Source organism: Oncorhynchus mykiss, chromosome 23 (genome assembly GCF_013265735.2).
Source record: "Oncorhynchus mykiss isolate Arlee chromosome 23, USDA_OmykA_1.1, whole genome shotgun sequence".
In the NCBI taxonomy this organism is placed as follows: Eukaryota; Metazoa; Chordata; class Actinopteri; order Salmoniformes; family Salmonidae; genus Oncorhynchus; species Oncorhynchus mykiss.
The window spans coordinates 38,473,710-38,501,225 of NC_048587.1; the positions used below are offsets into that span (position 1 = coordinate 38,473,710).

At 40.9% G+C, this 27,516-nt stretch overlaps 1 protein-coding gene across 1 annotated transcript in view; it reads right to left on the reverse strand.

Moving 5' to 3' along the window:
* Window positions 1-3,413: 3,413 nt before the first annotated feature.
* Window positions 3,414-27,516, reverse strand: part of LOC110502710 (1-acyl-sn-glycerol-3-phosphate acyltransferase epsilon) — a 56,724-nt gene continuing 32,621 nt past the window's right edge. The window contains exons 7-8 of the mRNA XM_021580957.2: window positions 7,252-7,375; window positions 3,414-6,535 (exon numbers count right to left, since the gene is read on the reverse strand). Of these exons, the coding sequence (XP_021436632.1) occupies window positions 6,310-6,535; window positions 7,252-7,375 (350 nt within the window). The 3' untranslated portion in view covers window positions 3,414-6,309. The remainder of the gene's footprint in view (window positions 6,536-7,251; window positions 7,376-27,516) is intronic.

The following is a 27,516-nucleotide window of genomic DNA, read 5'->3' on the forward strand; positions in this document are numbered from 1 at the left end:
GAAATTGCAAATTCAACAAATGAGTGGTTTGGAAAGAATCAGTGTGTCTAACTGCAAGCATTGCAAAGAAATCACTAGCCTGCTATTCAGTGGAGTGGCTGTGTGCTCCCAAATCTGGGATTAAGGGGCTCTTTTCCAGGTCTAAAATTATAAACATTCAACATTGGCCATGTTGTCGATCAAGCATGATTTGTGTCGTGCTCACATCAACTGTTAACTCGGAACTGCAAAGACTTGACTTCAGTGAGTTCAAGACAACTGGGAAGTGGGGAATAAACAAGCTCCGACTGGGAAAATTGATTTTGAATAGTCATCCAACTCGGAATTGTAAATCCAACCTCTTTCCAGAGCTACAACCTGAAGATCAATGACGTCGTGTTTTCTGAGTTCCCAGATGTTTTGAAAGCACCTTAAATCCAGAGAATGCCCGACTTTGATGACAATATTTGCCCAAGAAGGACCGCCGAGCCACCTTACTATTCAAATCAAAGCAAATTTTCATTGGTCACATTCACATGGTTAGCTGATGTTAATGTGAGTGTAGCGAAATGCTTGTGCTTCTATTTCCGACCATGCAGTAATATCGAACAAGTAATCTAACAATTTCACAACAACTACATTATACACACAAGTGTAAAATAATGAATAAGAATATGTACATATAAATATATGGATGCGCGATGGCCGAACGGCATGGGCAAGATGCAGTAGATGGTATAGAGTACAGTATATACATATGAGATGAGTAATGTAGGGTATGTAAATATTATATAAAGTGGCATTGTTTAAAGTGACTAGTGATACATTTATTATATACATGTTTTTTTATTATTAAAGTGGCTAGAGATTTGAGTCAGTATGTTGACAGCAGCCACTCAATGTTAGTGATGGCTGTTTAACAGTCTGATGGCCTTGAGAAAGAAGCTGTTTTTCAGTGTCTCGGTCTCAGCTTTGATGCACCGGTACTGACCTCGCCTTCTGGATGATAGCGGGTTTAACAGGCAGTGGCTCGGGTGGTTGTTGTCCTTGATGATCTTTTTGGCCTTCCTGTGACATCGTGGGGTGTAGGTGTCCTGGAGGGCAGATAGTTTTCCCCCGGTGATGCGTTGTGCAGACCTCACTACCCTCTCGAGAGCCTTACGGTTGTGGGCAGAGCAGCCCGACAGGATGCTCTCGATTGCGCATCTGTAAAGGTTGAGTGTTTTTGGTGACAAGCCAAATTTCTTCAGCCTCCTGAGGTTGAAGAGGCACTGTTGCGCCTTCTTCACCATGCTGTCTGTGTGGGTGGACCACTTCAGTTTGTCCGTGATGTGTATGCCGAGGAACTTAACTTTCCACCTTCTCCACTACTGTCCCGTCGATGTGGATAGGGGGGTGCTCCCTCTGCTGTTTCGTGAAGTCCACGATCATCTCCTTTGTTTTGTTGACGTTGAGTGCAAGGTTTTTTTCCTGACACCACACTCTGAGGGCCCTCACCTCCTCCCTGTAGGCCGTCTCGTCGTTGTTGGTAATCAAGCCTACCACTGTAGCGTCGTCTGCAAACTTGATGATTGAGTTGGCGGCGTGCATGGCCACGCAGGCATGGGTGAACAGGAGAGGGCTGCGAACGCCCAGGTGTTGAAGATCAGCAGGGTGGAGATGTTGTTTCCTACCCTCACCACCTGGGGGCGGCCCGTCAGAAAGTCCAGGACCCAGTTGCACAGGGCGGGGTCGAGACTTTAATGACGAGTTTGGAGGGTACTATGGTGTTAAATGCTGAGCTGTAGTCGATGAACTGCATTCTTACATAGGTATTGCTCTTGTCCAGATGGGATAGGGCAGTGTGCAGTGTGATTGCGTCGTCTGTGGACCTATTGGGGCAGTAAGCAAATTGGAGTGGGTCTAGGGTGACAGGTAAGGTGGAGGTGATATGATCCTTGACTAGTCTCTCAAAGCACTTCATGATGACGGAAGTGAGTGCTACGGGGCGATAGTCGTTTAGCTCAGTTACCTTAGCTTTCTTGGGAACAGGAACAATGGTTGCCCTCTTGAAGCATGTGCGAACAGCAGACAGGGATAGGAATTGATTGAATATGTCCGGAAACACACCAGCCAGCTGGTCTGCGCATGCTCTGAGGACGCGGCTAGGGATGCCGTCTGGGCTGGCAGCCTTGCGATGGTTAACACGTTTAAATGTTTTACTCGCTTTGGCTGAGGTGAAGGAGAGTCCACAGGTTTTGGTAGCTTGTCGTGTCGGTGGCACTGTATTGTCCTCAAAGCGAGCACAGCACAACAAGGTGTGTCCAAAAATGCATTGTATGCCACTGCATAAATTATGTAATATGCCAGGGAGATATGTATACTGTAGCTAAGAAAGGAATACTAACTGTATGTTGTGTAGTAAGATGTTACTAGTCCATGTGCCTCACCTTAATAATTTGGTCCATTAACCTTAATTTCACTTACTGTTCTGACTTGGTGGGGACGTAGCCTATAGCTTGTTTTAGAGAAATGTAATCATCGAATATTGTAAGAGCTGTCATTGTCTGCTTATATGCCCCCTTTATTTATCCTACTTGGTGTAAAGGGAGAACACTAAGAACGGCCCATGTTCTGAATTCTGTCGCTGTACATTTCAAAAGTGCTAAACAAATAGTTATATTGACTATGTCCGTCCTAGCTCGCTTAATTGCTTAAACGAAATTATGAACTGCCTCTTATCCGCTTGTTGTTCCCTTATTCCATAGTTTGTACATCTCAATTTTCATTAGAAACCACATTTGTTTAAACAAGTCATCCATATCAGCTGTTTTTTTTAAAGGCAATAAATGAGGCTGAATTGAACTGTTTCGCTGCCAGATAAGGCTCCGCTGATAGCCAGGTGTAGCAGCGGTAAGATGTTGGGACAGCTTTATGTAGGCCGTTTGTGGACACTGTCAATGTTATAATGCAATTAATGTATTGTTTAGTGGCTTTGCTGGCATGCATCCCACTTATTTTCTTGCCCCACCAAGATTTACATGCTAAAAATCACCACTGCCTATTTGATACATTTGGGTTAACTTGCTCATGTCAAGCAACACATACCAGTTTGTGGAAAGGTCAAAATAACAAGGGATCGTTTTTTGAATGATCGGACAGTGAAACCAAAATAAATTAGTACGTAGCTGGTGAGACTTATTTATTTCCCAATTAATTTGGTGATGCTGAAGCTGGTTTCCCAAGTCGTTCAGAAGGTGCTAACTGCTCATACCGGCGGCACGAGCTAGCTAAACAGATGGCTCTGTAGAGCATCTGTGAAGTCACACCCTCAAGAAGGCTCAACCAATCACCCAACAGGTACTATGTTGACTGATGAATATTCAGGTTATTGACTGCACCCTTCTCATTCAACCAGTTTTCAACCAACTAAAAAGTAAGAAATTCAATCCAAATTATTTTGAATGTCATTCCTTTATTACTAAAGTCTCAAAAACACAAATGAACACAAGCATGCTTGAATCATCACTGAACAAGTTTATGGTTTCTGATCAGGTTCAGTTATGTGCTATAGGGTAAAGGTGAGTACATAAGGTCGAAGTACATAAGTATGTCTCTTTGGCTGCACTGCATTAACAAGTATTAAAGGTCAGGCATAAGAGCAGCACAATCTTCTGAAGGTTCTAAGCAGTGCATTAGATAGTTTTAGAGGGACATTTTCAAATTAACATAAAAAAATAGAAATCTATTCAATCAACATGCAAAGATTATAAACTTCAGAGCCTTCCATTTTCATTCCATATTTGTTTTTAGGAATGTTTGATCTGTAGCGATGGCAGCGGTAGAAGGTCAGTACTACAACATTTCAGCAATACAGTCTATCCATGTACATATCAGAAAATAAACACATTTGACAATTTGAAAGAAAATACCTGAATTTAAAGTAGACTTGAAACAAACTTCAAAGTGAACAATATACCATTGGAACCGAGCTGAATAGTAACATTTGTGATTCTGAACTTTTTATACAAAGCCATTTGGTAGACATTTCGAACAGCACTGCATGTGGGTGCGTTTGGTAGCCAGGATTTATTTTTTGACCAGTGACATACAAAAGCATGATACGCTATCATGCTGTCAAGTAATAACAGAATACAATAGAGACTTGAAGCTTTGCGCCAGTGTATGAAAAAGACATGGACATTGAAGAAAAAAAAACTCCTCTTAGCTTGATGAAACACCAAGAGGTACTTTATTTACCACAAAACATTTAAAATATTAAAACATTACTTTAGAAATTCCACAAGTTTCTCAAAATCAAGTGCTTTAAAACAAAAATATTCCAGCATATACTACTGCCCACCAAAAGCTCATGAACTGTGGCGCAGCGGTCTAAGGCACTGCATCTCAGTGCAAGAGGTGTCACTACAGACCCTAGTTCAATTCCAGGGTGTATTACAACCGGTCGTGATTGGGAGTCCCATAGAGCAGCGCACAATTGGCCCAGTGTCACCCAGGTAGGCCATTAATGTAAATAAGAATTAGTTCTTAACTGACTTGCCTAGTTAAATAAAGGTTAAATAAAATAAAAAAATTAAAAACTGAAGACAGACCAATAAACTGTGGTGTGCAGAACAGTTCAAGTGCTGTCCAGTAGAGGGAGTCCCAGTACAGTCATTACATGGCAAGCCAAGGACTGACTAACTCCTACAGAAGGCATACATTTGTGGACAATTGACAGAATAGTTTCTACAATAATTGTTTTATTATTTACAATCAGCTTGTTTGCTTTTTTAATCAAATTGACAGAATTAAACAAATTGAATGAAGTAACGGTTTAACTGTTTTGTCGTTAAACATTGTTATTAAAGGAAGGATAAGTAAGCGAGGCCTTGGCGTGGCAGTTGCTATTACCACTGCCTAATTAAATCCTTATCGGAAGAGTCCTTTAATAAATAAATAAGCTAAGAATAGAAAAAGTCATGTTTATATTATGAAAAACAATGGAAATAGTATTTTTTTGTTATAGTGATGCATATTATGCAGTTGGCTTTGTATACAAAGAAATATTAATTCTATATGGGGATCCTCTACAGTTGGCCTTCTCAATACAAAGCTATCCATATCCCTTATGTAATCTATAACATGGCATAAAGGAATTGTACACAAAACTTTCTCTGAATAACAAGCTGTACCAACAGAATTTGTTTTAGAAAATCTAATGAAAATGTAGTACAGTTGCAATCTTTAGGTCAACTACAAAAGACAATACAATATTGGTTTTTCAGATAGAGCAGACAGGACATTGACCTGATTACAGACGTGTTGCTCCACCTAAAATACCTATTCGATACCCCTGCACTTGTATCTAGTTTGGCAACAATTTGTGGAACTTTTGCAACAACTCAAACAAGTAAAACAAATACAGCAGACACCTTGGAACTTGGCATTAAAAAAAGAGAACATTAAACATGTATGGCTAAGTAACCATCACTAAAGACCTAAACCCTACATCACCCTCATGAACATATCAATCAATTGGATAAACACTAATCACTCTTTTTTAATGAGGACTGAATATTAAATCTATTCTCTAATGCTGGGTTCACATGCTTCTTAGAATAGTAAACTCGAAGCTAGCTTACTGGAAAGCTCAGACTCAGAGTATGATACATGTTATTGTTACATGTGAACTCCCCACTCTTATTTACTACTTGGAAACTCAAATAACGTTTTTGGATGTTGTAAACTCAGTACTGAACATTCTGGGAGCTTTTGGGGAGTTTCTATGTCCCGAGATGTCAATAATTCCAAGAGCACATGAGCGCAGCATAACATCTCAAACAGAGAGCTGAACTCTAACTCTAGTCAACTAATGAAAGATTACATCATGGTGAAAAGGGATGCTGGACACTGGACATGCAAAAGTACAGAATTGCCTACATTTATTATGTAACAGGCCTAAAGGGTTTAGGGAAGAAATCTATCGAGTCATACTTTATGGCTGAGATAAAGGGGGAAATTCAAGAAAGAAATATGCCTCATTTCAACATACCCCATTTATATTTTTCTCACCTTATCTGGATGCAAGTTCTGATGCACACAGCAATAGAGCAAGAAACAAGCAGCACAAGAAACAAAACTGCTTCTCTCTCCCAATCTCTCTTACAGCTGTTTAGTTAGGAAATGAGCCATACATTTGGACAGAATTGTAGAAGCCCATAAACCTTAACAGCAACAAGTGCTTTGTTTGAAAAAAAAAAAAAACACACTCACCTGCTTGATGGGTGAGTGAAAGGGCAAGGTCTTTCCATACCCAGAGCAGATGGCATGATGACCACCACAAGCTTCCTACGGACTAACATTCACCCAGAGCCATCCCAACAGAGTCCCATACACCCAGGTTCGGACATAGAGTTTCCTGCCAGACTCCGTCATCAGCATTGGCAGTGTTAGCCCCCCCAAAAATAGCAGCGATGGCAACGTCTTCATAATACTCAGATGGGACCTTTGACCTTCTCCAGGGAATTTGCCTTTTTTGTCTGGATCCTCAGACTCATAGAAAGTAGTCAACATCCTGTGGATAAAGAGAAGGTTCATTTTAGAGTTAACACATATCCCCAGTTTGAGTATAAAATTAGCCAATCATACCAATTTATAACTGTAATTGTCAGTTCTAGGTTTGCAAATATTCGCTAATTCCGAGATCTTCCAGAAATTATGGTTGAAAAATTCACGGCATCAAATGAGAATAACCAAGAAGTCCGGACTCCTCCAATCAGATTTTCCCATAAACCTGGATATTCTGTGTGTAACGGATGTGAAACGGCTAGCTTAGTTAGCGGTGCGCGCTAAATAGCATTTCAATGGGTGACGTCACTTGCTCTGAGACCTTGAAGTAGTAGTTCCCCTTGCTCTGCAAGGGCCGCGGCTTTTGTGGAGCGATGGGTAACGATGCTTCGAGGGTGACTGTTGTTGATGTGTGCAGAGGGTCCCTGGTTCGCGCCCGGGTATGGGCGAGGGGACGGTCTAAAGTTATACTGTTACATGTGCACACTTTTATTGTGTAGTCAGGGCACTCATATGATTGAATGAGCAATCAAAACAGACCAGCTCTAACATCCTTAAAATTAACATTGCAGTCCACCATTTGAAGTGGTGGCAACAGTTCTGATTCATTTTCCTAACATGAACTGAACCTTGGCCTACACGTGGAAATTGTGTATAGCAGGTTGGTCAGTGTCGTAATGTCAGACAGGATTAGAGAGAGGGGGTAAGTAAGAGGATACTCACTGGTCCTTGATCTCAAATCGCTTGTGCAGCCACCCACGGAAAAACACAGACTCCGGAGGAATTTCCTTCATGTCCACACGTTCAAAGTGGATGTGAACTCTTGGAGATTCCTTACACAGGAATTCTATCAAACAGAGAAAACATGAATGAGAGACAGAACAACACGAGGAAGAGCATAGTTAGCCGAAGGCCATGTAGTCAGCCATCAACATCAAAAGTGTGTTCAACAGGTTGTTTATGAGGTTCAGAAGATTATGGATGTGACCCTAAATTCTTCCGTCCTCCAACTCCAAATTAGGGAATTAAGCGACTACAATTTGCACTCAGATGGTTTCCCCCATAATTTCCAAAACACTATAATCTGAGCATAATTTGAATGCCCAGTTTAAGAAACTATAGAATCCTCAAGAGCCCTGCCTGCTGTGTTTCTCTTGCAGGCCCTCAGATTAGCCTATAGGCCTATTCTTAATCATAGCACTTATTTGGCATTTTCATATGACTCAAACAATCAGCCAGATCCACGAGGGCAAAGGAATCATTAAAATCCTTATTGCACACTACTAGCTGGATTGCATAATGAAAACCTCCTGGGATATAAGAAAAGCCAAAGACCCCAAGTCACATCAGGCCAGATCAGCCTTTGCTAAGGCCGCACTCCTAGTCTCCTTCACACTTTTCAGATTATGAACATACCTGTACCGAATCTTTCTCCGTGTTTCTTTGATATCGGTGTTCAAATGTCATGATTTCTCTCTCTCTCCACCTATCATCTTTTGCTTGCTTGTCCAAATACAACCGCATTGAAGGGTTGTAAAGGTTCTCGTATCGTCTCACCAGCTCACACAGACACTCCTCCAAACTGGACAGACAATGGCGCTTAGCAAACCTCAAAATAAACGTCCATCTCTTCGTCTTTATAAGGAATGATACTTCGGGTCTCAATTTCCAGGTAGGAAAAAACTGTGTTGAATGACAGAGCGTATTACAAAGAGTTGCCCCTTTTGTTACGAAAAACGGCATTGCAACACTGCGCTACGCGCCGTCGGCCCTGTTTGCATATTGTCTGTAGACCCGTTTAGAGTTCAGAAATCGACATTTTCCAAAAGCATACCTTCCAAAAATCTGCATTTGAAACAATTTCACCTGCGTTTTATATTGAAAATCGATTGAGCGTCAATCGAGTGCTTCAATTGAGTGATCGGGGCATGCAACTATAGTTTTCTTTCACAGAAAATACATTAGTGCAACACATTTGGCAGAAAATAACTTAATTTTCATCAGATGACAAGAGAAGTGCAATGCTATTTGGCTGGCAGCCACAAAAGAAAATGAAGCAAGGGCATTTTTTGTTGTTGCAAAAACAATGCATGGCCATCACATTTCTAATGCGTATCATAGAAAGAATGTAGCCAATGTTTTGCTAAAAGTAAATCTTGTATTTTACCTGAGAAAAGCAGGCTACATCGAAAAGTACCGGAGAAATGTAGCTACACATCAGTCCAGCACTGATGTCTGCTGATCGAATGCCTGTTCGTGAATGTCGAGCAGAAATTACAATAAAAAGCATTTTAGATCTAGGTTTACAAAACAAAACAAAAATTCTTAAGCGAAAAACACAGAATTCTGCGTTAATCCCGAAGTTTAATTTGCTAGTTATCGACGTAATTGGCTGAATTGAGACGGGGCATTATGTACCGCTAGCGTTCTGCCATCTGAAATCTGTACAGTACAGCTGCCACTGCTATCTTGATTTCCTTGTGTTTTTTCTAATCTGTCTGCTCCTCCCTCCTCTTTTCTGAGCAGAGCAGGCAGGCCCGTTGCCCTAGCAATTCCAGACTCCACACAGTGTGTACACATGCTGCTCCAGGGCCAGTACAGTTCTTCCGTCAAACAAGCATGCATCAACATTTTGTTAATTTGCACAATGTCTCGTTCACATTCAATTGTAAATGTCAAAACAAAAAAAAATACATTCGGTAGCTCCTACCTACACTACAGTTCAAAAGTTTGGGATCACTTAGAAATGTCCTTGTTTTTGAAAGAAAATCAAATCTTTTGTCCATTAAAATAACATCAAATTGATCAGAAATACAGTGTAGACATTGTTAATGTTGTAAATGACTATTGTAGCTGGAAACAGCAGATTTATTACAGAGTTTATACATAAGCGTACAGAGGCCCATTATCAGGACCATCACTCCTATGTTCCAATGGCACGTTGTGTTAGCTAATCCAAGTTTATCACTTTAGAAGGCTAATTGATCATTAGAAAACCCTTTTGCAATTATGTTAACACAGCTGAAAATGGTTGTGCTGATTAAAGAAGCAATAAAACTGGCCTTCTTCCCAGGTGGCACAGTGGTCTAAGGCACTGCATTGCAGTGCTAACTGTGCCACCAGAGATTCTGGGTTTGAACCCAGGCTCTGCCGCAGCCGACCGGGAGGCTCATGGGGCGACTCACAATTGGCCCAGCGTCCGGGTTAGGGAGGGTTTGGCCGGCAGGGATATCGTTGTCTCATCGCACACTAGCGACTCCTGTGGCGGACCGGGTGCAGTGCACGCTGACCAGGTCGCTAGGTATAGTGTTTCCACCGACACATTGGTGCAGCTGGCTTCCGGGTTGGCTGTGCGCTGTGTCAAGAAGCTTGGTTGGGTTGCATTTCGGAGGACGCATGGCTCTCGACCTTCACCTCTCCCGAGTCCGTACAGGAGTTGCAGCGATGAGACAAGACAGTAACTACTACTAATTGGATACCACGAAATTGGGGAGAAAAAAATAAATGTTAACCCCTTTAACTGGCCTTTAGACTAGTTGAGTATCTGGAGCACCAGTTCGAATACAGGCTCAAAATGTCCAGAAACAAATAACTTTCTTCTGAAACTATTATTTTTCTGAGAAATGAAGGCTATTCCATGCAAGAAATTGCCAAGAAACTGAAGATCTCATACAACGCTGTGTAATACTCCCTTCACAGAACAGTGCAAACTGGCTCTAACCAGAATAGAAAGAGGAGTGGGAGGCCCCGGTGCACAACCGAGCAAGAGGACAAATACATTAGTGTCTAGTTTGAGAAAGACACCTCTCCAAGTCCTCAACTGGTAGCTTCATTAAATAGTACCCGCAAAACACCAAACGTCAACAGTGAATAGGTGACTCTCGGGATGCTGGAGTCCTCTGTCCAGTGTTTGTGTTCTTTTGTCCATCTTAATTATTTTATTTTTATTGGTCTGTTATTTTTTTTGCAACCCTGCCTAGAAGGCCAGCATCTCGGAGTCGCCTCTTCACTGTTGACATTGAGCCGATGCCAGATGGTGAGGAAAGGCATCACCTCCGCCACGCTGACCCTCAACACAGGGGTGTGTGCTTAGCCCCCTCCTGTACACCCTGTTCACCCACGACTACGTGGCTACGCACAACTCCAACACCATCATCAAGTTTGCTGACGACTCGATGGTGGTAGGCATGATCACCAACGACGATGAGTCAGCCTACAGGGAGGTGGTCAGTGACCTGGCAGTGTTGTGCCAGAGCAACAACCTCTCCCTCAAAGTCAGTAAGACCAAGGAGCTGATTGTGGACTACGGGAAATGGGAGGGCGAGTACGGCTCCATCCACATCACCTGTTCTGCCTGCGGCTATGCAACCCTGAACTGTTCACCGGATGTGCTACCTTGTCCCGAACCTGCTGTTTTAGTCTCTGAGGTGCTGACCTGTGGCACCCTCTACAAACACAAATTATTATTTGAACCTGCTGGTCATCTATGAAGGTTTGAACATCTTGAGGAACAATCTGGCCTTAATGGCCATGTACTCTTATCTCCACCCCGTACAGCCAGAAGAGGACTGGCCACCACTCAGAGCCTTGTCCCTCTACAAGGTTTCTTCCTAGGTTCCTGCCTTTCTAGGGAGTATTTCCTAGCAACTGTGCTTCTACATCTACATTGCTTGCTGTTAGGGGTTTTAGACTGGGTTTCTGTATAAAGCACTCTGTTACATCTGCAGATTTAAAAAGGGCTTCATAAATACATTTGATAACATGGCTGCAGTGGAGCAGGTCAAAAGCTTCAAGTTCAAGTTCCTCGGTGTCCATATCACAAAAAACTTCAAATGGTCAAAACACACAAGATCGCGCCTCTTCCCCATCAGGAGGTTGAAAAAGTTTGGCATGGATTCTCAAATCCTCAAAAAGTTCTACAGCTGTACCATTGAGAACATCTTGACAGGGTGCATCACTGCCTGGTATGGCAATAGCACCGCCCTTGATTGAATGGCTCTACAGAGGGTAGTACGGACAGCCTAGTACATCACTTGGGCCGAGCTCCTTGCCATCCAGGACATCAATATCAGGCGATGTGAAAGGAAGGCTCGGAAAATCGTTAACTCCAACCCCCCAACCCATAGACTATTCTCTCTGCTTCCACATGGCAAGCGGTACCGTTACATCAAGTCTGGCACCAACAGGCTCTTGAACAGCTTACATCCCCAAGGACTAAGACTGAAAAATAGCTACACAGACTGAGTTAACCTTGGATCTTTATTGACCTTTTAGTATTGCACACTCACAGGACCTTACACACACCATCATCTCCTCACTCACACATAATATGCACATACTTTTATACTGACTCTCCACACACGCACACCTACAAGCTGCTGTTACTCTGTTTATCTTATATCCCGATGCCTAGTCACCTTACCCCTATACATATCTACCTCCATCACTCCAGTATCCCTGCACAATGTAAATATGGTATTGGAACTGACCCTGTATATACAATTGAAGTCGGAAGTTTACATACACCGTAGCCAAATACATTTAAACTCAGTTTTTCACTTTTCCTGACATTTAATCCAAGTAAAAATTCCCTGTCAGTTAAGATGACCACTTTATTTTAAGAATGTGAAATGTCAGAATAATAGTAGAGTGATTTATTTCCGCTTTTATTTCTTTCATCACATTCCCAGTGGATCAGAAGTTTACATACACTCAATTTGTATTTGGTAGCATTGCCTTTAAAATTGTTTAACTTGGGTCAAACGTTTTGGATAGCCTTCCACAAGCTTCCCACATCAAGTTGGGTGAATTTTGGCCCATTCCTCCTGAGAGCTGGTGTAACAGAGTCAGGATTGTAGGCCCCCTTGCTCGCACACTAATTCAGTTCTGATCACAAATTCTCTAGGATCGAGATCAGGGCTTTGTGATTCCCACTCTAATACCATGACTTTGTCCTCAAGCCATTTTGCCACAACTTTGGAAGTATGTGTGGGGTCATTGTTCATTTGGAAGACCCATTTGCGACCAAGCTTTAACTTCATGACTGATGTATGGAGATGTTGCTTCAATATATCCACATAATTTCCTAGTGATGCCATCTATTTTGTGAAGTGCACCAGTCCCTCCTGCAGCACATCAGAATCTTCTAAAGCCATAACATCAGTTTCAAGAATTTTCCAAGCTGTTTAAAGGCACAGTCAACTTAGTGTATGTAAACTTCTAAGCCACTGGAATTGTGATACAGTGAAATAATGTGTCTGTAAACAATTGTTGGAAAAATTACTTGTCAAGCAAGAAGTAGATGTCCTAATAGACTTGCCAAAACCATAGTTTGTTAACAAGAAATTTGTGGAGTTGAACAATTAGTTTTAATGACTCCAACCTAAGTGTATGTAAACTTCCGACCTCAACTATGTGTGTGTGTATACATACACAAACATATACACACATACAGTACCAGTCAAAAGTTGTCACCTAGTCATTCCAGTTTTTTTCCTTTACTATTTTCTACATTGAAGAATAGTGAATACATCAAAACTAAAATACATATGGTATCATGTAGTAACCAAAAAAAGTGTTAAATCAAAATACATTTGATAATTGAGATTCTTTAAAGTAGCCACCCTTTGCCTCGATGGCAGCTTTGCACACTTAGTAAATAGTGAAAATAAATTAAAACCCTTGAATAAGTAAGTGTCCAAACTCTTGACTGGTACTGTATATAAATACATAAAATGCTGCCAGCTGATTCCTGATTTCGACAGGCTGAGAAATGCTGCCTGCCAGTCTGTCTCATCCTGAAACGTTCATTACATTACAGCTGGAGATCGAATTTGAATACTGAAACAATCTTGCAAATGTCAGGGGCAGACAGCAAGGTTTATTTTAACCGCCGCTGTTGAAAACTAAATATTTGTCTAAATGAAATGTGAGATGATGTCTAGATGCTTTTTACAGTGGAGATCAAGTTAATAAAATGGGGTTTTAGGCTGGGTTTCTGTACAGCACTTTGTGACATCAGCTGATGTAAGAAGGGCTTTATAAATACAATTGCCTGGCTGGACTGATGAGCCAGTGGATTGCAAAGTCAGATGGAGGTAAATAGGCATTTTAATGCCGTAGATTTAGCTGGTGGTAACTTGTGGAATAAACACGGGCTGGAATGCGGTTTTAACCAATCAGCATTCAGGATCAGAACCACCTTTATAAAAGAGTAAAAATACCAGGAAATCTGCACCAAGTGATTTTAATTTAAGAAATCTGTTCAAGTATTCCCATACATAATTCAAAGACACGTTAACGTATACAAATGTAAGCAAGGTTTGAAATTATTGTGTTAGTCAAATATATGTTTGGGCTTCTTGGTCAATTTTCAGTCAACAAATGATTTGTAATTATATTGGAGAGAAATGGTGAGGATACAGCACAAAATCCCAGCGGATGGTGGCTGTATTACATACAGTGCCTTGTGAAAGTATTCGGCCCCCTTGAACTTTGCGACCTTTTGCCACATTTCAGGCTTCAAACAAAGATATAAAACTGTATTTTTTTGTGAAGAATCAACAACAAGTGGGACACAATCATGAAGTGGAACGACATTTATTGGATATTTCAAACTTTTTTAACAAATCAAAAACTGAAAAATTGGCCGTGCAAAATTATTCAGCCCCTTTACTTTCAGTGCAGCAAACTCTCTCCAGAAGTTCAGTGAGGATCTCTGAATGATCCAATGTTGACCTAAATGACTAATGATGATAAATACAATCCACCTGTGTGTAATCAAGTCTCCGTATAAATGCACCTGCACTGTGATAGTCTCAGAGGTCCGTTAAAAGCGCAGAGAGCATCATGAAGAACAAGGAACACACCAGGCAGGTCCGAGATACTGTTGTGAAGAAGTTTAAAGCCGGATTTGGATACAAAAAGATTTCCCAAGCTTTAAACATCACAAGGAGCACTGTGCAAGCGATAATATTGAAATGGAAGGAGTATCAGACCACTGTAAATCTACCAAGACCTGGCCGTCCCTCTAAACTTTCAGCTCATACAAGGAGAAGACTGATCAGAGATGCAGCCAAGAGGCCCATGATCACTCTGGATGAACTGCAGAGATCTACAGCTGAGGTGGGAGACTCTGTCCATAGGACAACAATCAGTCGTATATTGCACAAATCTGGCCTTTATGGAAGAGTGGCAAGAAGAAAGCCAATTCTTAAAGATATCCATAAAAAGTGTTGTTTAAAGTTTGCCACAAGCCACCTGGGAGACACACCAAACATGTGGAAGAAGGTGCTCTGGTCAGATGAAACCAAAACTGAACTTTTTGGCAACAATGCAAAACGTTATGTTTGGCGTAAAAGCAACACAGCTGAACACACCATCCCCACTGTCAAACATGGTGGTGGCAGCATCATGGTTTGGGCCTGCTTTTCTTCAGCAGGGACAGGGAAGATGGTTAAAATTGATGGGAAGATGGATGGAGCCAAATACAGGACCATTCTGGAAGAAAACCTGATGGAGTCTGCAAAAGACCTGAGACTGGGACGGAGATTTGTCTTCCAACAAGACAATGATCCAAAACATAAAGCAAAATCTACAATGGAATGGTTCAAAAATAAACATATCCAGGTGTTAGAATGGCCAAGTCAAAGTCCAGACCTGAATCCAATCGAGAATCTGTGGAAAGAACTGAAAACTGCTGTTCACAAATGCTCTCCATCCAACCTCACTGAGCTCGAGCTGTTTTGCAAGGAGGAATGGGAAAACATTTCAGTCTCTCGATGTGCAAAACTGATAGAGACATACCCCAAGAGACTTACAGCTGTAATCACAGCAAAAGGTGGCGCTACAAAGTATTAACTTAAGGGGGCTGAATAATTTTGCACTGCCAATTTTTCAGTTTTTGATTTGTTAAAAAAGTTTGAAATATCCAATAAATGTCGTTGCACTTCATGATTGTGTCCCACTTGCTGTTGATTCTTCACAAAAAAATACAGTTTTATATCTTTATGTTTGAAGCCTGAAATGTGGCAAAAGGTCGCAAAGTTCAAGGTGGCCGAATACTTTCGCAAGGCACTGTATATATATACTGTGGGGGGTATGCGGCCCCACCAAAGAAATGCCACCCCACACCATGACTGACCCACCGCCAAAACGGTCATGCTGGAGGATGTTGCAGGCAGCAGAACGTTCTCCACGGTGTCTCCAGACTGTCACGTCTGTCACATGTGCTCAGTGTGAACCTGCTGTCATCTGTGAAGAGCACGGGGTGCCAGTGGCGAATTTGCCAATCTTGGTGTTCTCTGGCAAATGCCAAACGTCCTGCACGGTGTTGGGCTGTAAGCACAACCCCCACCTGTGGACGTTGGGCCCTCATACCACCCTCACAGAGTCTTTTTCTGACCGTTTGAGCAGACACATGCACATTTGTGGCCTGCTGGAGGTCATTTTGCAGGGCTCTGGCAGTGCTCCTCCTTGCACAAAGGCGGAGGTAGCGGTCCTGCTGCTGGGTTGTTGCCCTCCTACGGCCTCCACGTCTCCTGATGTACTGGCCTGTCTCCTGGTAGCGCCTCCATGCTCTGGACACTACGCTGAGACACATCTCGCATTGATGTGCCATCCTGGATGAGCTGCACTACCTGAGCCACTTGTGTGGGTTGTAGACTCCGTCTCATGCTACCACTAGATTGAAAGCACCGCCAGCATTCAAAAGTGACCAAAACATCAGCCAGAAAGAACAGGAACTGAGAAGTGGTCTGTGGTCCCCACCTGCAGAACCACTCCTTTATTGGGGGTGTCTTGCTAAATGCCTATAATTTCCACCCGTTTCCATTTGCACAACAGCATGTGAAATTTATTGTCAATCAGTGTTGCTTCCTAAGTGGACAGTTTGATTTCACAGAAGTGTGATTGTCTTGGAGTTACATTGTGTTGTTTAAGTGTTCCCTTTATTTTTTTGAGCAGTGTGTGTGTATATATAATATATAAATAGAATAAATAAACCTTTTTTATAATTATTTCCCACAAGCCCTACCACCCCTCCCCTAAATGGAGTAAACTAACAATCAATAGCACTTTAGGCTTCTACTTTCAGTTTATACACATTTTCCAGACAATCTATTTTACAATAGTTATATTTAGTTTTATTTGTAACTTGTTTATTTCACAACATTTCTGAACCTACATACATTTTACAAACCCCGTATGTTTTACATTGGTCATCTTGTTATTAGTCCCACCCTTCAGCTCCATTCAACCCCTCCAATCTAGCTCTTAACACCATCCATTTTGGATTTCTATTTGCCAAATATTCTCAACTGTGCTGTGATGCTTCACAAAAGTACTGAACCTTTATATTCTCATAGCTTCAACAGATTGTAAATGAATTTTTTTTTTTTGCAATAATAATTATGTTATTGATTGACTGACTTTTCAAATCACCCAGTATTGCAATCTGCAGCGTTAGTTCTAGGTAAATGTTGCAATTTTTCAGCCTTTCCTGGACCTGTGACCAAAAACGAGCTACATATGGACAGTACCAAAATAAATGATCTAATAACTCTGCCTCCTCACAGCAAAATCTGCAGAGCTGGGAAGATTGCATCCCCCATATGAACTCAGCAAAAAAAAAAAAAAAAAAAGTCCTCTCACTGTCACTGCGTTAATTTTCAGCAAACTTCTGTAAATATTTGTGTGAACATAAGATTCAACAACAGACAAACTGAACAAGTTTCACAGACATGTGACTAACAGATATTGAATAATGTGTCCCTGAACAAAATCAAAAGTAACAGTCAAAATATCTGGTGTGGCCACCAGCTGCAAAGTAGTGCAGTGCATCTCCACCTCATGGACTGCACCAGACTTGCCAGTTCTTGCTGTGAGATGTTACCCCACTCTTCCAAAGGAACCTGCAAGTTCCCAGACATTTTTGGGGGGGAATGGCCCTAGCCCTCACCCTCCGATCCAACAGGTCCCAGACGTGCTCAATGGGATTGAGATCCGGGCTCTTCGCTGGCCATGGCAGAACACTGACATTCCTGTCTTGCAGGAAATCACACACAGAATGAGCAGTATGGCTGGTGGCATTGTCATGCTGGAGGGTCATGTCAGGATGATCCTGCAGGAAGGGTACCAAATGAGGGAGGAGGATGTCTTGCCTGTAACGCACAGCGGTGAGATTGCCTGCAATGACAACAAGCTCAGTCCGATGATGCTGTGACACACCGCCCCAGACCATGACGGACCCTCCACCTCGATTCCGCTACAGAGTGCAGGCCTCGGTGTAACGCTCCTTCCTTCGACAACAAACGCTAATTGACTGACATCCCTGGTGAGACAAAACCACGACTCGTTAGTGAAGAGCACTTTTTGCCAGTCCTGTCTGTCCAGCGACGGTGGGTTTGTACCCATAGGTGACATTGTTGCCAGTGATGTCTGGTGAGGACCTGCCTTACAACAGGCCTACCATCCCTCAGTCCAGCCTCTCTCAGCCTATTGTGGACAGTCAGTGCTGATGGAGGGATTATGAGTTCCTGGTGTAACTAGGGCAGTTGTTGCCATCCTGTACCTGTCCCGCAGGTGTGATTTTCAGATATACCAATCCTGTGCAAGTGTTGTTACACATGGTCTGCCACTGCGAGGACGATCAGCTGTCCGTCCTGTCTCACTGTAGTGCTGTATTAGGCGTATCACAGTACGGACATTGCAATTTATTGCCCTGGCCACATCTGCAGTCCTCATGCCTCCTTGCAGCATGCCTAAGGCACATTCACACAGATGAGCAGGGACCCTGGGCATCTTTCTTTTGGTGTTGTTCAGAGTCAGTAGAAATGAAAACTTAGGACACTAAGTGGCCTAACTGTGACCTTAATTGCCTACTGTCTATAAGCTGTTAGTGTCTTAACCATTCCACAGGTGCAAGTTCATTAATTGTTTATAGTTCATTGAACAAGCATGGGAAACAGTGTCGAAACCCTTTACAATGAAGATCTGAAGTTATTTGGATTTTTATGAATTATCTTTGAAAGACAGGGTCCTGAAAAAGTTGAGTTTATTTTACATTTTTGAATCTGGCGTTGTTTTGTGTGTCAATTTATAATCCATGTGCCATGGAATAGGTACATTGAAAATCTCTTCCCAACTATTTTGCAATTTATATGGCACAGCTGTCAATTTTTTGATCCTTAAATGAAATTGGTATACATTTTTATTTATCACAATTTTCTTTAACCATTTATGGTCTTTAATGCAGGGCCGGCAGACAACTTCCTTACTCCCCCCTTACACTTAACCACAATATTTGTATTATTATTTGTTCTGTCTTTTCAGGTGGATTAAACTGAAATTGCAACCAACTTTCTAAAGTTTGTTTAAAAAAAAAAAAAAACGCTATTTTGGAGATGATTTAGTTTTCAAACAACCGAAAGTAAGCAGTTGTAATCTGAATAAATGGAAAAAGGCCATTCTAGAACATGGGGTGAAACTTTCCTACCAATTTACTGGAGAACCATGTCAGATTTAAGTATAACTTTTGTACGACTGTCGCCTTTAGTGAGAGGTCTAATGCTTTAATATTTTATCATTTCCGCCCTCTAAATTCATATTCGTTATATAAATAGGCCCTTTTAATTTTGTCTGGCTTGCCACTCCAAATAAAATGGAATATTTTTTGTTAATATAATTTAAAAAAGAGGCAGGTCACTAGGTGTAGGCAAAACCATAAGCAAATAGGTACACTGATATCTAGAGTTAAAATCTGGGTGATTTTTTTCCACAAACAGGTATTTTCCTTTCCATGGTAGCAAGATCTCATCTATTATTGCTAACTTTCTATAAAAATTTATTGGAGTGAGAATTTTTTCCCTTCGGGATATGTATACCGAGTATGTCTTAACAGTCAGACCATTTTATTGGTAAACTACACAGTAATGTAAAAGTTTCATTTTTTAGTGATCCAATACTTAGTTACAATTTGGTTTTAATCCAGAGAGGTTAGCAAAAGTATCTAGATCCTCTATGAGAATGTGGAGGGATTCTAATTGTGGTTTTAAAAGAAAACATGAATCAGCGTACAATGACATCTTTGTTTTTAAGCCACATATTTCTATCCCTTAATATTATTGTTGGATCTAATTTTAACACCTAACATTTTGATGGCAATAATATGCCGAAAGTGGACAACCTTGTTTTAATCCTCTTGACAGTTTAAAACTTTGAGACGTAGTCATTATTTACTATTTAACACCTAGAGTTACTATACATAACTTTAACCCATTTTATAAAAGATGCTCCAAAATTGAAATATTATAGGCATTTATATATAAACTCCAGTCATACTTTATCAAAAGCCTTTTCAAAATCAGCTATGAAAACCAGGCCTGGTGTCCCCGAAATTTCATAGTATTCCAGTACTTGTCTTATATTATCTCCAATGTATCGTCCATGTAAAAAACCTGTCCGATTAGGATGAATAATATCTGACAATACCTTTTTAATTCTATGTGCCAAGCATTTAGCTCAGTTTTTGGATGACAACACTGAAGTGTAAGATGCCTCCATTTAAAAAAAAAAAATGGACTGGATTTTTATATACACACACCACTTGGATCCTGTTTCAGTAATAATGAAATCAGACCTTGTTGCATGTCCGATAATCTACCATTAATATAGGACTGGTTAAAAAAAAAAAATGCTAATAATGGTCTTCTGAGTATATAAAAAAAATCTGGTATACTTCCACTGGTATGCTATCCAGCCCTGGAGTTCCCAGACTTAAAGGCTTTAATTGCATCAAGAGGTTACTCCTCTGTAATTTGGCCTTCACATGAGTCTTTCTGTACAGATGTTAATTTTACATTATTAATAGGAAAAAAAATCCATCCAATTAGCTTTGGTTAGTGGAGATTGAGGAGACTGAAACAGAAACATTCTTAAAGTACTTCCTCTTTCAAAATATCATTCGGTGATTCATGCGGGACTCTATTTTTTGGTAACATTTCTATGTCAATTTCCTTTGATAATATGGACTCTTGATCTAAATTGCTTTTGTTTTATAGAGGAGCACTGAATTTCATGGCCTCTAAAGGCACATTTAAGTGTCCCATACAATAAGGGGGATCTGCTGTACCTATGTTAAGTTGGAAAAAGTCAATTATAAATGATCCTGTCCTAGTTATAAACAAGTTATCGTCCAGTAGGCTTTGATTACATTTCCAATATCCTCTATCCTCGTCCACGTGGAAATTCTGTGAGTGTGTGTATGTATGTATGTATGTATGTATGTATGTATGTATGTATCTCTATCAAAAGTTAGTGTTGATAATCACATAATTTTGCTATATACACACACACACACACACACACACACACACACGGTTCTCCAGTAATATATATATAATTATGTGATTATCAGACCACATTCTGTCTCCCTATCAACATAAAATATTGGTGCCAGAGAGAATGAAAAAGTAATCAAGATGACTAGCTTGATTAAGCCTCTCTCACTAGGTCGGGGTATTTAAGCTAGAGGTCGACCGATTATGATTTTTTTCACCGCCTATACCGATTAAAAAAGCCGATACCGATTAATCGGCCGATAAAAAAAATGTATATGTAATAATGACAATTACAACAATAGTGAATGAACACTTAATTTAATATAATACATCAATAAAATCAATTTAGCCTCAAGTAAATAATGAAACATGTTCAATTTGGTTTAAATAATGCAAAAACAAAGTGTTGGAGAAGAAAGTAAAAGTGAAATATGTGCCATGTAAGAACGCTAACGTTTCAGATCCTTGCTCAGAACATAAGCTGGTGGTTCCTTTTAACATGAGTCTTGAATATTCCCAGGTAAGAAGTTTTAGGTTGTAGTTATTATAGGAATTATAGGACTATTTCCCTCTAAAACATTTGTATTTCATATACCTTTGACTATTGGATGTTCTTATAGGCACTTTAGTATTGCCAGTGTAACAGTTTGGCTTCCGTCCCTTTCCTCGCTCCTCCCTGGGCTCGAACCAGCAACACAACAACAACAGCCACCACCGAAGCAGCGTTACCCATGCAGAGCCAGGGGAACAACTACTAGAAGGCTCAGAGCGAGTGACGTTTGAAACGCTATTAGCGAGCGCTAACTAGCTAGCCATTTCACTTCGGTTACACCAGCCTCATCTCGGGAGTTGATAGGCTTGAAGGCATAAACAGCACAATGCTTGATGCAAAACGAAGAGCTGCTGGCAAAACGCACGAAAGTGCTGTTTGAATGAATGTTTACGCGCCTGCTTCTGCCTACCACCGCTCAGTCAGATACTTGTTTGCTCCGTCAGATTATATGTAATGCAGGACATGCTAGATAATCTAGTAATATCATCAACCATGTGTAGTTAACTAGTGATTATGATTGATTGTTTTTTCTAAGATAAGTTTAATGCTAGCTAGCAACTTACCTTGGCTTATTGCATTTGCGTAACAGGCAGTCAGCCTCCTTGTGGAGTGCAATAAGAAAGAGGCAGGTCGTTATTGCGTTGGACTAGTTAACTGTAAGGTTGCAAGATTGGATCCCCCGAGCTGACCCACCGCTCCTAGGCCGTAATTGAAAATAAAGAACGTGCTCTTAACTGACTTGCCTAGTTAAAAAAAAACTGGCGGCCAAAAATACCGGTTTCCGATTGTTATGAAAACTTCAAAAATCGTCCCTAAGTTAATCAGCTATTCCGATTAATCGGTCGACCTCTAATTTAAGCCTCCATATATCCACTAACTCCAATATATCCATGACGTTCATGATTTCCTGAAGTGCCCGAGGGTGATAGTTTGTAGTGCGATTTATTTTACGGTCCATAGGTGTTTAAAACCATATTTAAAATCTCCCACTATAATAATAGTCTAGAGCTGCTTGTAGAGTTGATAAATTCTTATTTTTTCAAAGAAGCTTGGATCATCATTATTTGGACCTTATATAAGCCATATCTGTTATTTGTCCAATAACATATTTAAAATAATCCATCTACCTTGATCTGTTTGGACAATAGAATCAAAACTTATGTTTGTAAACGTACCTTTGAAAAGTAACATGATGATTGAGTGTAGCTGTACCATATTTGCATTGCTACTAAGTAAACCTCCAATTGGTCCCCACTATTCCACCAGCTCATCCCGAGTTGGGTTGTCATCCCAATGTCCGGTAGACCACCCCCAAACCACCGGATCCCATAGCCCCGGACCCATCCTTCGAAAAGAGCACACAGTGCCACCCATAGAAAAGAAGCAGATCAAGCGCCAAATGCATTTCCATCACCCTCACTTCGATCTGAATTTTTTATAGCCATTAAACATTTTTATATTTATATTTTTAAATCCTGCATCTTATTTTTCATAATTAGCTATTAATATTTGTTTTAACGTGGGCAATTTATTCAAAGGATTTCTCACCAGTTTCGCCATTACCAAAATTACATTATGGCAAACAATTATTGTGAATCATCCTACATGGTCCCTAACATATTTTTTTCCCTCACAACAGTTCTGGGATACCTACACACTCAACCATAGACTCAGATTATCAGCAGTTGCACCATCCCAGAGCCAACTCAAGAAAGGTCTTGATTTACAAATGCATATACAGTTGCAGCTGTATGAGAAGGGTTGTAAAACTGTGCAAAAGAAATGGGCAGATTTGATTAACCATTGTCACGTCCTCGATGGAGGTCAGATATACCCCCGTGTCGCTTTATAATTTTCTTTCGTTGAGAGACTCATTAAATCAAACTTTATTGGTCACATGCGCCGAAAAAGTATATACATTACCGTGAAATGCTTACTTACAAGCCTTTAACCAACAGTGCAGTTCAAGAAGAGTTAAGAAAATATTTACCAAATAAAGTAAGAAACAATAAAAACAAATAAACATAATAATGAGGCTATATACAGGGGGTACCGGTACCAAGTCAGTGTGCGGGGGTACAGGTTAGAGGCAATTTGTACAGTCGTGGCAAAAAGTTGAGAATGACAAATTATTTTTCACAAAATTTGCTGTACCATGATATACTCCACAATGTTATGAAGAGTGATCAGATGAATTACAATTAATTGCAAAGTCCCTCTGCCATGCAAATGAACAGAACCCCCCCCAAAAAACCATTTCCACTGCATTTCAGTCCTGCCACAAAAGGACCAGCTGACATCATGTCGGCGATTCTCTCGTTAACAAGTGTGAGTGTTGACGAGGACAAGGCTGGAGATCACTCTGTTATGCTGATTGAGTTCGATTAACAGACTGGAAGCTTCAAAAGGAGAATGGTGCTTGGAATCATTTGTTCTTCCTCTGTCACCCATGGTTACCTCCAAGGAAACACGTGCCGTCATCATTGCTTTGCACAAAAAGGGCTTCACAGTCAAGGATATTGCTGCCAGTAAGATTTCACCTAAATCAACCATTTCGGATCATCAAGAAATTCAAAGGGAGCGGTTCAATTGTTGTGAAGGCGGCTTTAGGGCGTCCAAGAAAGTCCAGAAAGCGCCAGGACCGTCTCCTAAAAAGTTGATTCAGCTGCGGGATCGGGGCACCACCAGTACAGAGCTTGCTCAGGAATGGTAGTAGGCAGGTGTGAGTGCATCTGCACGGCCAGTGAGGTGTAGACTTTTGGAGGATGGCCTGGTGTCAAGAAGGGCAGCAAAGAAGCCACTTCTCTCCAGGAAAAACAGCAGGGACAGACTGATATTCTGCAAAAGGTACAGGGATTGGACTGTTGAGGACTGGGGTAAAGTCATTCTCTGAATAATCCCCTTTCCGATTGCTTGGGTCATCTGGAAAAAAGCTTGTCCGGAGAAGACAAGGTGAGCACTACCATCAGTCCTGTGTCATGCCAACAGTAAAGCATCCTGATACTATTCATGTGTGGGGTTGCTTCTCAGCCAAGGGAGTGGGCTCACTCACAATTTTGCCTAAGAACACAGCCATGAATAAAGAATGGTACCAACACATCCTCCGAGAACAACTTCTCCCAAGCCTCCAGGAACAGGTTGGTGACGAACAATGCCTTTTCCAGCATGATGGAGCACCTTGCCATAAGGCAAAAGTGATAACTAAGTGGCTCGGGGAACAAAACATTGATATTTTGGTTCCATGGGCAGGAAACTCCCCAGACCTAAATTACATTGAGAACTTGTGGTCAATCCTTAAAAGGCGGGTGGACAAACAAAAACCCACAAATTCTGACGGACTCCAAGCATTGATTATGCAAGAATGGGCTGCCATCAGTCAGGATGGGACCCAGAAGTTAATGGACAGCATGCCAGGGCAGATTGCAGAGGTGTTGAAAAAGAAGGATCAACACTGCAAATATTGTCTCTTTGCATAAACTTCATGTAATTGTCAATAAAAGCCTTTGACACTTATGAAATGCTTGTAATTATACTTCAGTATTCCGTAGTAACTGACAAAATATCTAAAGACACTGAGGCAGCAAACTTTGTGGAAATGAATGTGTGTGTCATTCTCAAAACTTTTGGCCACGACTGTAGGTAGGGGTGAAGTGACTATGCATAGATAATAAACAGTGACTAGCAGCAGTGTTATGGCTTGCGGGTAGAAGATGTTAAACTTCTTGGTGACAGGGGGGCAGTATTGAGTAGCTTGGATGAATAAGGTGCCCAGAATAAACTGCCTGCTACTCTGTCGTCCCAGATGTTAATATATGCATATTATTATTAGTATTGGATAGAAAACACTCTGAAGTTTCTAAAACTGTTTGAATGATGTCTGAAGTATAACATAACTCATATGGCAGGCGAAAACCTGAGAAAAATCCAACCAGGAAGTGGGAAATCTGAGGCTTGTAGTTTTTTAAAACTCAGCCCCTAATGTAGATAGTGGGATATTGGTTGTTGCACTTGCTAAGGCTTCCAATAAATGTTAAGTCTTTAGAACTTTGTTTGAGGATTCTACTGTGAAGTGGGGGCTCATAAGGGCTGTTTGAGCCAGGTGTCTGGCAGATTGCCACAGGCTCTGAGGTGCGGTCATGAGTGTTAGCTCTCGTTCCATTGCTTTTCTACATACAATGGTGGTGTTGGAGGGCCAGTAGGAGGCACTCTTTCCTCTGATCTAAAAAAATATCCCAATGCCCCAGGGCAGTGATTGGGGACACTGCCCTGTGTTGGGTGCCGTCTTTCGGGTGGGAAGTTAAACGGGTGTCCTGACTGAGGACATCAAAGATCCCATGGCACTTATCGTAAGAGTAGGGGTGTTAACCCCGGTGTCCTGGCTAAATTCCCAATCTGGCCCTCAAACCATCACAATCACCTAATAATCCCCAGTTTACAATTGGCTCATTCATCCCCCCTCTCCCCTGTAACTATTCCCCAGGTCGTTGCTGCAAATGAGAACGTGTTCTCAGTCAATTTACCTGGTAAAATAACAGATAAATAATGGAATTCTCAGGTTGGAACCTCTTTGATGATTTATGTTAAAAACCTCCTAAAGATTGATTCTATACTTAGAGTGACAACTTTCTACGGGCTGTAACGGAACTTTTTGAACTTTTCGTCCGACTTTCGGCAGGACCTGAAAGCGCTTTTGGATTTGTTTACCAAATGCAAAACAAACAAAAGAAGCTATTTATATAATGATGAAATTATCAAACAAAACTAACATTTATTGTGGAACTGGGATTCCTGGGAGTGCATTCTGATGAAGATCAAAGGTAAGTGAATACTTATAATGCTATTTATGACTAATGTTGACTACCCAAAATGGCGGATATCTTTTTGGCTGCTTTGTTGTCTGAAAGCTGTACTCAGATTATTGCATGGTTTGCTTTTTCCGTAAAGTTGATACTACCCATCCCGGGTCCGGGAGCGTAATCATCAACTGACACTAATTAGCATAACGCAACGGACATAAATATTACTAGAAAATATTCCTATTCATGAAATCACACGTGAAATATATTGAAACACAGCTTAGCCTTTTGTTAATAACCCTGTAATCTCAGATTTTGAAAATATGCTTTGTGTAAATTTATTGATAGCCTAGCATAGCATTATGTCTGGCTAGCAGCAGGCAACCTGGTCACGAAAATCAGAAAACAAATCAAATTAAATTGTTTACCTTTGATGAGCTTCGGATGTTTTCACTCACGAGACTCCCAGTTAGATAGCAAATGTTCCTTTTTTCCAAAAATAATATTTTTGTAGGCGAAATAGCTCCGTTTGTTCTTCACGTTTGGCTGAGAAATCGGCCGGAAATTGCGGTCACTACAACGCTGGAAAATATTCCAAATTAGCTCCATAATATCGACAGAAACATGGCAAACATTGTTTATAATCAATCCTCAAGGTGTTTTTCAAATATCTATTCGATAATATCTCAACTGGGACTGGTGGCTTCTTAGTAGGAGAGAGAGAAACAATGGCCGCATTTGTCCTTTACGCACAAAACACTGAAAGACTTCAGCTGACCACTGACGCAATGTTGACGTTCAGGCTCATTTTTCAAAATAAAAGCCTGAAACTATGTATTGTGACACTAGACACATTAGGGAAGCCATAGAAAAAGGAATCTGGTTGATCTCATTCACTGCTCAATAGGGACGCATAGGAACGCAGAGCTTTCTAAATAAGAGTCCCTTCCTGATTGGATTTTTCTCAGGCTTTTGCCTGCAATATCAGTTCTGTTATACTCACAGATAATATTTGTACAGTTTTGGAAACTTTAGAGTGTTTTCTATCCTAAGCTGTCAATTATATGCATATTCTAGCATCTTGTCCTGACAAAAATCGCTGTTTACCTTGGGGACGTTATTTTTCCAAAAATGAACATAGTGCCCCCTAGATTCAAGAGGTTAAGGAGAAGTATCTCTCTAATTGCATGTATAACAGTTGTATTTCCATCAACATTTATAATGAGTATTTCTGTAAATAGATGTGGCTCTCTGCACAATCACTGCATGTTTTAGAACTACTGAACATAACGCGCCAATGTAA